This window comes from Pempheris klunzingeri, chromosome 4 (genome assembly GCF_042242105.1).
Source record: "Pempheris klunzingeri isolate RE-2024b chromosome 4, fPemKlu1.hap1, whole genome shotgun sequence".
Lineage (NCBI taxonomy): Eukaryota > Metazoa > Chordata > Actinopteri > Acropomatiformes > Pempheridae > Pempheris > Pempheris klunzingeri.
The window spans coordinates 3,700,609-3,713,213 of NC_092015.1; the positions used below are offsets into that span (position 1 = coordinate 3,700,609).

A 12,605-nucleotide genomic window follows, 5' to 3' on the forward strand; every position below is an offset into this window, starting at 1 on the left:
GTTGGGTTGTTGATGAAAACTGTAATCATGACTGCATCAATCATGCGGTTGACCTGCTGTTGAATGCTGTACATCAACAACAGAGAACAGATCTCCTCCCGGTGATCCAATCATAACATGACCTAAACCTAACCTACCTGCCATGCTACAGGAAACATGATCTGATGGGGGAACAGGATGGGGGAAGTTACTGCAAAGCAAAGAGGTTGTTCAGCACGCGGGTAAAAATGTGCACATAAAATATTAGGCTGATCTGCCCAGTAGTATTAGAGATTAGCTGTGGACAGACACCTGCTATACATGGTTTACACTCACTTTCACTGCCAGATACATGAACCAACCTATAGCATTTCACTTCACTCTTCACTGTATGATGACTTCATTCTCTTGTTTTGTTGTACAGAGGCCTCACAGTAGCACTTCAGCAGTACTGGCTGTTCTCTAGAAACTCAGAACTTTTCAAAACACCGAAACCTCACAGTCCCTTTGTCCCTGAAGTGGTTTTAGGAGACATAGTGTAGTGCTACAGACTGTAGACAGTGCAGCTGTGATTACAGTAGAGCTACTACTGCAACACAACGCCTAGGGAGAAAGGAAAGAAAAGTGGGACACAACGCTGTAGTGAAGAGAACGAAATAAAGAGTTGATAAAGAGAAAATAAAAAGGGAGAAGCAGGGAGAGAGAGAGGGCGAGAGAGAGTAGAGAAATGGGGCGTAAAGCTACAACACAGAGAAGAAGTTAACAGAACATATAGACTGTAACAGAGTGCGATGAGAAAGAGAGCAGGAAGGAGAGGGAGCAGAGAGCTTCTGTACAGAGAATCAGAGGGTTGACAGATGCAACTGTGTGTTTCTGTTCCAACCCAACAGTGAATACTGTGTCCTCTGAATATTAATGCTGTGAAAATTAAAATGCAAATTATGTGCATTTCCATGAGGTACACTGAAGCAAATAAATCAATCTCCCATGACAAAAGTCTAATTAATGTTGGAAAAATACACTTCAGTGTCGGGTAACTTATTTTATCCAAAGGCAAAAAGACGAACACATCAGCTAATGGTCGTTTCACCGAAATGGGAGACAGACAGCAAGTGAACTTCACTCAGTAGGTTAAAGCCACCGTCATTTAATCAGCTGATACAGCTTATATTTTAGTTTTTATATTCAAAGTTTGTTGGCCTGGATGGTGTTTAAATGATTAGTTATTTAATTAGTATACTAGCAGTGAATTAATGGGCAACAATTTTGATAAAATAATTAATTGTTAGTTGATCAGTTTTATAACATTTGCTGTTCCAGTTGCTAAATCAGGAGCATGTTCTGCTTTTAAACTCTCTAAACTTTCTCCATATTTTAAACAATTAATCGGCAAAAGTTACACTTCTAAAATAGTTTTTGGGAGACTCATTTTCAAACAATTTATAGACTAAACGATGAATTGTAGCCTGGGAACCATCGAATCTGCAAGCTCATGTTTCATTTGCTCTACCAGATGCGTCTGGTCCACCTCCTGTTCAGGCAGATTTCCAGCTAATGTTTAATATGCGGTGGGTTTAATATGATATGATACTGAACGAAGATGCCACTGATGTGGAAAGTTCTGTTGAATCTGCTATTGCAGCATAATTTAATGAACTGGACGGCATTTTTTCTCTACGAGTAGCACGAACGAATCCACATAAAGCTTTTGTTAATAAGTAAAGGAGCCATTTAATTCATTGTGTTAAGTGTAATATTCCTCCAAAGCTCTAGCAGGTGTGTGGTAAAGGCGGAGGCTGGCCATAGGACATTCAGATTCAGTTAGCAGCCAGTAGCGGCTAAAGTGTTGGAGTGTGGGAAATTGGATCAGTTGAGGAATTTGAAAAAAATAATCGCAAAATTGAGGTATAATGAAATTAAACAGACGTTTCAGCCCCGGTTTGTAGATTATAGAGAAAGTGAAGGCAGGAAAAAGAGACAGTGAGACAGAGGTTATGTGACAGACAGAGCGGGACAAAGAGATAGAGAGAGACAGTGTCACCTGGCAGCATGCATAGTGTCCTACACTACCTACAGTAATGCTGACAGGACACAACCGGCAGCGCTGCGCTATGCACCACTAGACCACTATCACGCTGCTGCAGAATACACACACAAACACACACACACACACACACAGTCAAAATCAAGGTCTTAGTTTAAAGATTTTAAGAGCAAATTAATGATGTAATTAAATTGGCATCTCACTGTGGAAACAGAGCACAACTGATGGGAAAAATTGTGAATCTCACGACTGCTGATCAGCACAGGAAGGTCTGTTTTCCAACAGTGCAACACACACACACACACACACACACACACACACACACACACACACACGCTTCATCTCTGTTTAAAAAAGAGTCACTAGTTTATCATCAGGCGGTGAGAGCAGTCCGACAGAAAGTAAACTGTGCTGTGAAGTGTTTTTGTGTTACACAATTCAAAATACTTCATAGAAACTAGAAGAGTCACACAAAGATGGCCTGTTCAAGTGTCTTTCTAAGAAACATTATAACCAGCGCCAGTCCGTCTCAGAAGTGATATGCAACCTTTCAATCAATACTTCCATTCTTAATCATATGTTGCATAGCAGTATCTGTCTATCCATTTCCTGAAAAGAATCAGCCCTGGGTTGAAATGTGTTACAATAGAAGTGCAGCTGCCAAAAGGTTTAGATTTCACAGCCACTACTCGACACAATCAGAACATTTTCCAGCCCAAATAAAAATGATCTGAATGTGTTTCCACTTCTGTATCCACGCTTTGTAATGGTCCTGCACAATGGTTCTGTACACACATCAGTCTAAATCTCAGTTGTGATTGGATAGTTGTTACAAATTTAGTATGCAGATGCACCAGCTTTGAATCTGTTTATATTAGAGAAGCTTTTTAGGCATTATTCAATGTTGGGACAGATTTGTTTTGTTTGCCCAGTTTAGTCTTGAGTTTCAATAGCGCTGAGTTTACACAGAGGTCAGACTGAACTGAAACTTTTTCATGATTAATTCAGACTCGGATGATATTTCCAGGAGGAATAAAACTGTCAGGATAAGGAATAAAATACCGAATCTTAATCTATATTATGACTAAGATTTAGCTACCAAATGTGTGTATTCAGTTCATGTTGACGTTAACGGTCAGAGTGAGAGAGCTGGTGTCCTGGCCAGTATCTAGGCCAGGTGGACCGACTATCACACAGAGCCAGACACCATCAATAACCCAACTCTGTGTTATCAATAGAGTCAAGACCCAGCCTGGACTGGTTAGCTAACCAGCTGAGTATTCATCAATAGACTGGCTTTGTGCGTATGTGTGTGATGCAGTATCGACCTCAGTGATGCGTGTGAGTGTGAGTGTATTCATTGCAGTGAAGGTGCTGATAAAGAGGAGTCATAATCAGACAAGGCCAAAGTTTGGTCAGCAGAACCGCCGCTGAACAAAGAGTGACTTGTATGAACTGTGAGAGCAGAGCTGCCACACAAACTACACTCAAGGTTAAAACCATCTCTGAATGATAAAGAGCAAAGATGACAGACATACACTGTATACATAATATTGGTGATAATAACTTTGTTACAGACAAAGCAAAAGCAGAACTCAGATACTCAAAGTCAAAGCCAAAGAGTAGCGCCACATTAAAGCAAGACAAAATGAAGATTATGTTGATACAGTTGAAAACAAGGAGACAAAAGATGCAAAAACACAGTAGAGAGAGAGAGAACAGAAGGATGATGAAAGATTAGACAGAAAAACATAAATAAATAATACAATAAAGAACTTTAAAGAAATGCAAATACAAATTATGCATATAATACACACCAATACTACTTTATTGTCAGAGATGAATATTCAACCAGCAAAGCCAGATGACAAAACAATGCAGCTTTAACTGCATGACACCAGTATGCAGGCCTGAGGCCATGTTTCTCACTCAATTTTGCTTCGTTAGATCATTCTCAATTAACACATGCATCACACACACACACACACACGAACTGCAGCAGTTCAGACAGGAGAGCTTAACCTCATTTGGGCCATGAATGCAACACATGCAGTTATAACATGAGCCTAGATGTCACTAGACAAGCGCACAGTGACGTACATCACTCCGAGCATTTAACCTAGTTAGTTCCAGTGGACTGAGTGGACAAACGGCTACATTAGACAGACAGAAAGCAGAACTCAGAACTTCACCAGCTTTTTCAAATGTCTGTATGAAACTATATTGAATTAAAAGATTTAAATCACTCATGAAACCGGACAGTAGTGCAACAACTCGGGTGGAAAAGAGGCATTTCCACTGCATCCACTCTGTTGTCTCAGCAGTTAGCAAAATCTTCCCTTCCCTTTGTTTTGTTTTTGTTTTTTCAGCTCTAAACTTGCAGCCAGTTACAGTGTACAAACTTCCCTTTGCGCACTCCCACATGATTGGCGTGAACTTCAGGGAGCACGTGGACCTGCGCACAGACCCTGTGAACGGTGACGGACAGTTCACTGGAGCTCAGCGTCTTTATTTCTCCTTTGAGATTTGTGTGCGTGAATGACTAAAGGGAGACTCTGCTTATGTTTCTTCAACTGTAGAGTGATCTTATTTGCTCTTAACATGCATGCATACCCTTTGGGTATTTTCCATTTAAGATTATGACGGATGCGCTAGATTAATAGTGAGTAAACTCTAGTTTAGGTTATGTTATTACAAGACTTTGTTGAGTATTTGATTCTGATCATTTATGTATTCTAAGGTCTGTCTGTTCTTATAAAGCATACTGTTGCTATAGCAGGAGGAATCATTTTCAAATCAATAAAATCATTTTTTATGTCATTATTTTATGCCAAATTATTGATTCCAGACCTGCATCACCCTTGTCAGGATTTATGTTGCAATAATGACCTGCTCGCTGTACATTATCTGTAACTTAATACCTTTCACCAGATTTATTTTTGTCAGATTCAAGATTTCTAATTGTAAATTCATGTATTTGGAAAGACTGGGTTTAAAGATACCTTTGTCCTTTGTCAACGTCCAGAACCGCACAATTTCAGTGTAGCAGCTCCCCATGCACTGCAAATGTTTCCTCCTGGAACAATTCTCTCGCAAAAATAGTTTCCTGCATGGTTGTCCAACCCAGAACCAGTATTTTCACCAAGGTATCATCCTCTCAAACAGCTTCCTCAACATCGAGTTTCACATAACAAGCAAAAGGTCAAAGTTCAGATGACTGCACGCATCTGAGAGTTAACAACCACAGGCAAAACAAACCACAGGCAAAACAACATGAGAAGATGCTACAGTGCTCAACGATTTGCCACACAAACGCAAATAAACACACTTAAGACACCAGACCGACTCAATGTCAATCCCTAAAATAACAGAACACACAGGTCATGCAGTTGCAGAGGTTACGTAGATAAGGTATCAGGGGAGAGACAGAGATCACAAAAAAGGAGAAAATAGGAAAACGTTGATCATGTGAGTGCACTGGAGAGAATAAAATACACTGTAAGCAGCTTATTTTCTGCTCAGCGAAAACAAAGGGATGAATTTGTGAGCTTGATATAGAAGAAACCCATAATATAAATATATATATATATATAAAACCCACTCGCCAGGACGTCGCTGCAAAAAACACACCCTGTATATGGTTCTGTCTGTCACACACACACACACACACACACTTATACACACTCACTCACCTTCTGTAGGCTGGTTGGGTTGAGTTGTGTTTTATCGATGATCTTTATTGCAACCTGGGAGGAAAGAATAAAAAAAAAGAAATAAACAACAACACACAAAGAAAACATACTAATTCCAAATCAAAGAAAGTGTCTGACCCAGACTCAGGTAATGTTTGTTCCTGTAGAAGCTTTTCACTGTAGAAAAAGTAAAAATGTACTGCATATTAAAGTAACATGAGCCAGTTGTTTTCAATATCAATTAATCTGCTGATTATTTTCTCAATTAATTGTCCAACCGACACACTGTACATTAAATCAACTGTAAATTCTTCTTTAAATCATCTTTAAATTTGCGCAGTTGGAATCAGAAAAAGTAATTTTTTAATAGAAACATACAAATCAAACCAACACTATAGCAGGAACAGTTCAAGATAACACACAGTGTTCAGCAGCGTGTCAAGAGCACAGACGCTGATATCCACTGAACAAACCAACAAGTCTGCATAAGAGGCTTAACAACATGTGGTGACCCGGTCAAAGACTGCGTCAAACTACCACTGTAAAACACCAATATATGAAAATCTGCAGCTTTATATGGGTGAAACACACCGGCTCTCACATGATCGAGCCAGCGGCAGACACACTGAGTTTCTACTGAGGCTGATTGAGTCAACCCAACTAATGTAGGTCAGGGTTTTATGAGAAGAATGACTACAGTGTGTTTACACACACGTGCAAACAGGAAAAACATGACTGTCTCTCTTCAAAGGGTTTAAGGCTTCGGCTGTGCTGTGAAGTGTTGGCTGGCAGTGGAAGTCAACAGGAGGTGCTCTGACCTTGGTGAAACAGCCCTTTAAAACTCAATCTGCGGGCTAAGTCATAGGATACTATTCTGCAAACCCCAGAGTCTGCTTCAACTCTTCACCTTCAGCCTCATCCATCACTCTTTGCAGTGCATCCTCTCCTACCGTCCGGCTTCTTTACACTCACCTCTCTGCCGGTGAGTATGTGTCGTGCCAGTTTGACCTTGGCAAAGTTGCCCTTGCCGATGGTTTTGAGCAGCCGGTAGTTTCCGATGTGTGGCTGCTCATCTGAACACAAGGCGATGGAGTTACGACATCGGGCACCGAGCGAGCGGCTCGACCAGCCAGTACCCTTCTCTGAGCGGCTGGCCGACAGGGAGGTATGCTGAGGGGAGAGAGAGGGAGACAGACAGACAGACAGATGAGCCTCCAGCACAGCTTAGCAGCCATACAATGCCTGAAACTGATGTTTGTAAATCTATAACTTAAATTAAACTTATTCTTCCCTCCCCCACACATGACAACTACAACAACAGCTTTATAGGAAAAAAAAAAAGATAAAGAGTAGAAAAACAAGAGTAACCAGGCAACGTATGAATCTCATCCGACCCGTCATAGTCTGCATTCCTCACATTCATGTGTGGCTGTGAGGTAACCGGTGTCAGACACGTGTTGCTGTGGCTGTAGGACATGAGGTGGCCTCGTCACATCGATCTGCCCTGAACTCCCTTCGCTCTGCAGACACACGCGACGAGCTCTGATTTCAGACTCTCACAACCTGGAGCTGGTCATAAACAGCTCTGAACTCTCCTCACTCTCTCACTCAGGAGTCAGGAAGACGAAACAGGACGATAACAGTGGCAAATCAGTGATGTGAAATTAGAAATGAGAACAACTAGAAAAGACACTACGTGCTTGGCACTGTGTTTCATACTCTCCCACATTCACATAGTTTTACTCCCTGAGCATTTACCGTCTGCCTGACCAAACCCCGGATCCCTTAAAACTCAAAAGGACGTAGCTCTCAGAGAACGCATGGGTGTGAAAGCTAAAGAATTTGCCAAATACAATAAAATGCTTGCTATGATTAAGATAAGGAAAAGGAATTAAATATCCTACAATCAAGTTGGAATGTGTTGAAAATGTCAGATGAATTATTTTCAATTCATCAGTTATTATCAACATGATTAATTAACCAAAACTGTCACAGGCTTGCTCCTAATATGCAACACATACATACAATTACACTTCCAGAACACTTCACTTCTCCGATCTGAGAATGGAGACACTCGGCCTGACCCACCCTGAACCCTTCAGGTCAGTTGAGGTCTGAGGTCTGTCAGCATAAACATCAAACTCTAATCCCTCCATCTGCTCCGCTCCGAGCCCTGAGCGGAGACAAAAAATAAACTAACTTGAACTTTTCATCTGGAGTGGACATGACACAGGGAGCAAGGAAATAAGGAAGAACAGGAAGCATCAGACGCTCAAAGCCAGATTAGAAGTGAAAGGGTTGTAAAAGGTACCTGGACTCAGAAGTAGTCCTTTTCTTCAGTGAGAAGTGAGAACACAGACAGACGCATCACCATTTAGGGCCATTACTTAGTGTAACATAAGATGGATGCATTTTTTTTTTCTTCATAGGACCATATCAACCAAAATAAAAGTGCTAATGCTCCAGAGAGCGACTAAGAACAGACTCAAACTAATGAGATACGTCACCTCTAATCTGTCCAATCAAAGCAATGCTGAAACAGGCCAAAATGTCAATGAAGGGGGAGATTAAACATCAGTTTCTCTCGTCTCTTCCTGCTTCAACCCAGGGAGTTGCTGTGAAAGCTAAACCGATGGTGGGGTTACAGTGTTGCAGCTCTTTGCACAGTGCTGCATATCGATTAGGCCTCTTAGGGAGGGGACAGGCACGAGTGAGAACATGCAGAGAAGAGAGGCTGCATGACTGTGAGAAAAGTTAAACATAGAGCTACAAGACTGACTGTAACTCATGACGAGCCCTCGGCACAAGCGGCTAAATCGACACTCTGAAAGCCACACACACACACACACCTGATAAAACCACATCACCTTGTAATGCACCCGCTGTGGTAAACACAGTGATGAGATCATCGAGTCAAATGATTTTCCAGCACTCACGAGACAGTGTGCAGACCTTTAGTACAGATAATATTCTATAATAATACAGATATAATATGACTGTGATCCATCTCACTTAGCAATGTAAAAAAGAAGGGTACGCATTTATACAGAACAATTGTGGATCCAAGCAGATTCTCAGGATTGTTATCGAGGCAAATCTGGACGTATTTTGATGGAACGTATCGGCTAAAATAAAGCTAATCACAATCAGCTTTCTTTACAAAACATTGCCGTGTTTTCTCCACTCTGATTGACCTTAAAGTTACCCAAAAAGCTGCCCTGTGAACCACGTAGTCAAGTTAAACCTCCACTAAATAGATGAAGCCATCAGTGGGACATCAAAGTGTTATTACCTGTAAAGCGCTGAGCTGAAACCAACATCTGCAGTCGCACACAGCTTGTTAGAAATACTTGTGTTCTAGTCCTTTGAGAGTTCATTGCATAGAGAAATGTTTGTTTGCTTTTTGCACATTGTGAGTTATTGAAACATGGAGTAGATTTTGGTGGCAGCTGATGTTAAGTCATAAAATCAGTTCACATATTTCAGAGCTCTTTATGAATATCATCCACTGAGGGTGAAACCTTGGTGATATCTGAGCTTGCAACAGAAACAAAGCAACCAAAAGTGAAACTAAAAAACACTGGAGCAGTTTTCAAGGGTTTATAAGAAAGTGTTTGAGGGATTAGTGGTCCTACAAGGCATTTATTGCACTACAGCCACCTCTGCTCCTTTTCCAATTTATTCCACCACCTTCATTTTCACCTCCTCTTCACCCTTCCCCCATTTATTCACCCCTTCTCCTCTCTCCCCTGGCTCATCCCATCCCCCAGACAAATCAATTTGCCTCCCTTCCCTTCATTCTCCTCTCCGTGCCTGGACCCGCCCTCTCTTTTGTCTCGCAGCGCTATCTTCATTTTCAGCGACCTCACATCAATTTGAGCTTCATGCTAACCTCCGTCGCTCCCCTTCCCCCCGTCCCGTCCCGCACCTCCCCTCCCCCCGGCCCGAACACTCCTTTCAAGGAGCGCAGTCCATCGATTTGCACACTCCTTCTGACTACCACACAGTTTCATTCGGGGGGAGGCCTCTGTGTGAGTGTGTGAGTGTGTGAGTGTGGTTGTATGAGGTGCGAAGGGACCAGCAGACTGGAGTAGAGCTGAAAGCACCCCCAACATCATTATACATGTAGGGCACCATTTGGTATTGATGATGGATAGGGGGCTGGTGGACGGTTAGGTGTGTGGTGGATGTTTTTGGGGCACCTCGTCCTTGGTGCTTTGCATCTCACAACTCTCTGCTGTCTTAAACTCTTCGTTCTGCTGCTGACGCTTGTGGGAGTGTGAGAGTGAAGTCATAACTGAGGCTAAACACATCTAATGTTGCTCTACTGTTATTTCTAATTTAGTTTTTAACATTGGTTCCCATTTGAACTGATCTCCCCTCTCAGTCTAACGTAAATCTTTGTATACTTTCTTGGTGTATAAAAATGCTTGGATTTTGAATTTGGATGAGAAGTGTTATGAGATGACGTTTGTTATGAATTGGTGCAAAATAAAATAAAGATTGATTGATGAGATTGTAAAAATGAAAATCTGATCAATGCAATTATGCCCATTAATGTCATGATGAGGATCTGAAAAATAAATCTATTTTACTACACCTTCTGCATTGTTTGTAATCTGATTGTTAAATATTCATGCAGTATATACTTGTATGTGCATAGTGTGAGATCAAAGGAGATATTGGATTACTTGTGCTGTAAAAACATCCTGAACTGTCATGTTCTCTACACTCAATGCCAGCATGACTAGGATTATTATAACAGGAGCTGATTTCAGAGTGAAAGTTAAAGTAGGTTTGAAGTCCAAGTTTGGGAAAATTCATCTACGTTAACTTAATACTTTCTCCAAGTCGGTTCCTGTCATTGACTAAAAACAGTTAACAGGCAGTTTATGCCATTAAATTCTTGTGTGGCTAATAAGAATGACAAGTTGACGTCACTTCAACAACAACAATATGCCAAACATGTGAGCGTGACTGTCAGATGGTGGAATAGAAAACAATCGGCCTGTCAGCTTCAGCTGAGAGATTCTCCAACCTGATAAAACCTTTCAGAAACAACCTTGGATCAGTAAAAACCTGTAAAGCTGCCGTGAATCATATAGAGATATACTGTACCGGAAGTGCAGTTTTAATTGTCCATGACAGATAAAGTACATCTAGCGGACAATCATGCAGTGTAACACAACAGCCCTGCAGGTTATTATGTTCAGTTCTTGTCGAAACCGTTTTAGAGAGCATTATACAGCTGATTCTGTTATTTAGCCCAGCGGTTCTCAACTTGGGGTCCGGGAACCTCCAGGGGTCTTTGAGGGGGTTGCAAGGAGTCCCCATAAAAACGGGGAGTATAACAGCAACTACTCTGTTCATAGGTTTCAAACTCTTCACCTAAAACTAAATCTCATTAGACGAGGAACCATGAGACATCAAATGCATGTCTATGGACTGATGTGTATCACTTTAAGGATCCACCACCAAAAACATGGACAACCACTAAATCAGCCCACCCTCACTGATGTAAATGGGGTGGATAAAATAATGGAAACACCTGTCCTTGTGTCAACACGTTCAAACTATCCCAAATTAAAATATCTCAACATAAAACTCACAAGTACGTTTTTCTGAAGAAAAAAATAACTCGTTACCAACGACAATGAACTGTGATCGTCGGCCTCCTGTTGTGCTGTGCTTAACTTTTAAAAGCCAGATGATGGCGTGACATGTCTGCAGGGGTGTTGGTCATGATCATGTGCGAGCAGAGCAGACACAAAGATTGTATCTGTTCTTCCGCCGATGTTTAAACCACAAGCAAAAATGGGTCGGTTGAAATAAAAAAAAAAATAAGAGCCCCTTAGAGTTTCAACCATTTCTCTGTCTGACTTACCAACATTAACTTTTCCCTTTGCCCATTTAATTTTCTTTGTCGTAAAGCATCAGTGAACAGACCGTACAGGGAGGGAAACATGAGCACAATATCTGATCTTAATACATTAACACACTTATTAGACACTTCTTTTTTAAGTGGACCTGCAGCGTTCTGGTCTTATAGGACATGTGAACTAATAAAAGTTAAATTCCCCCGAGGCGCATGACAAATCAGGAGAAATAATTCATACAAACATCTTCCTTGGTGTAAAAGAATAAGTCCTAAATATGTGGTGGCATGAATGTTCACATTGTCTGGCTTTCCATCAGCCATTCTACAGTACAGCAGTTACTCCTATCTGTGCTGGTCTGCGTGGGCGGACACTGCTGAATAAAACTGCATGTGAATGGATGAATGAAAACACTCATGAATCTTTTGACTAAATGCGATTCCGCTCATCTGTTGTACTTCAAAGATATGTTTTCATAAACCCACAATAGTCTTTATTTAACAGTCTGAAAAGCAGCTCTGTCATCTCGGCATGTTTTTATGTTTCTTTGCGTGCCGCTTCTCTGCCACATGTGATCAATCTCAATTAAGTGGAATATTTTACATTACAAGAGTTTTTCTAATGTTATTAAAGTAGGAATTACTGCTATAGGACACGACATCACCACATGTGATGTTCTCTTTCTTCCTTGCTCGGTTATCGTGGTTTTAAATGAGGACGGGGGAGCGGAGATGGGAGGGGAGACAACAGTAACGTCAAGATTTTGAGCGTGACAAACACAAACATATTTCCAGACAATGGGCCACGCCCTGAATGAGGTGTCCTGCTGCTGCTGCTGCCTGGGTGTACTGTAGGAGTGTGTGCGGTATTGAGTAAAGACAGGATATGTGACGTAGGTCCCCAGCAGAAGAATGGCGTAACCTTGAGCCATGTCAACACACACACACACACACACACACACACACACAGTGCCAGTCCAGTTTCCTCTCCCTCCCTCTAGCTGATGTTGCTCTC

The 12,605-nt window shown here is 41.4% G+C and overlaps 1 protein-coding gene across 2 annotated transcripts in view; it reads right to left on the reverse strand.

Annotated features, from left to right (window-relative positions):
• mark4b (MAP/microtubule affinity-regulating kinase 4b) overlaps window positions 1-12,605 on the reverse strand; it is a 50,174-nt gene that overhangs the window by 27,631 nt on the left and 9,938 nt on the right. For both annotated transcript variants that reach the window (XM_070828884.1, XM_070828886.1), the window contains exons 2-3: window positions 6,688-6,885; window positions 5,716-5,769 (exon numbers count right to left, since the gene is read on the reverse strand). In XM_070828884.1, the coding sequence (XP_070684985.1) occupies window positions 5,716-5,769; window positions 6,688-6,885 (252 nt within the window). The remainder of the gene's footprint in view (window positions 1-5,715; window positions 5,770-6,687; window positions 6,886-12,605) is intronic.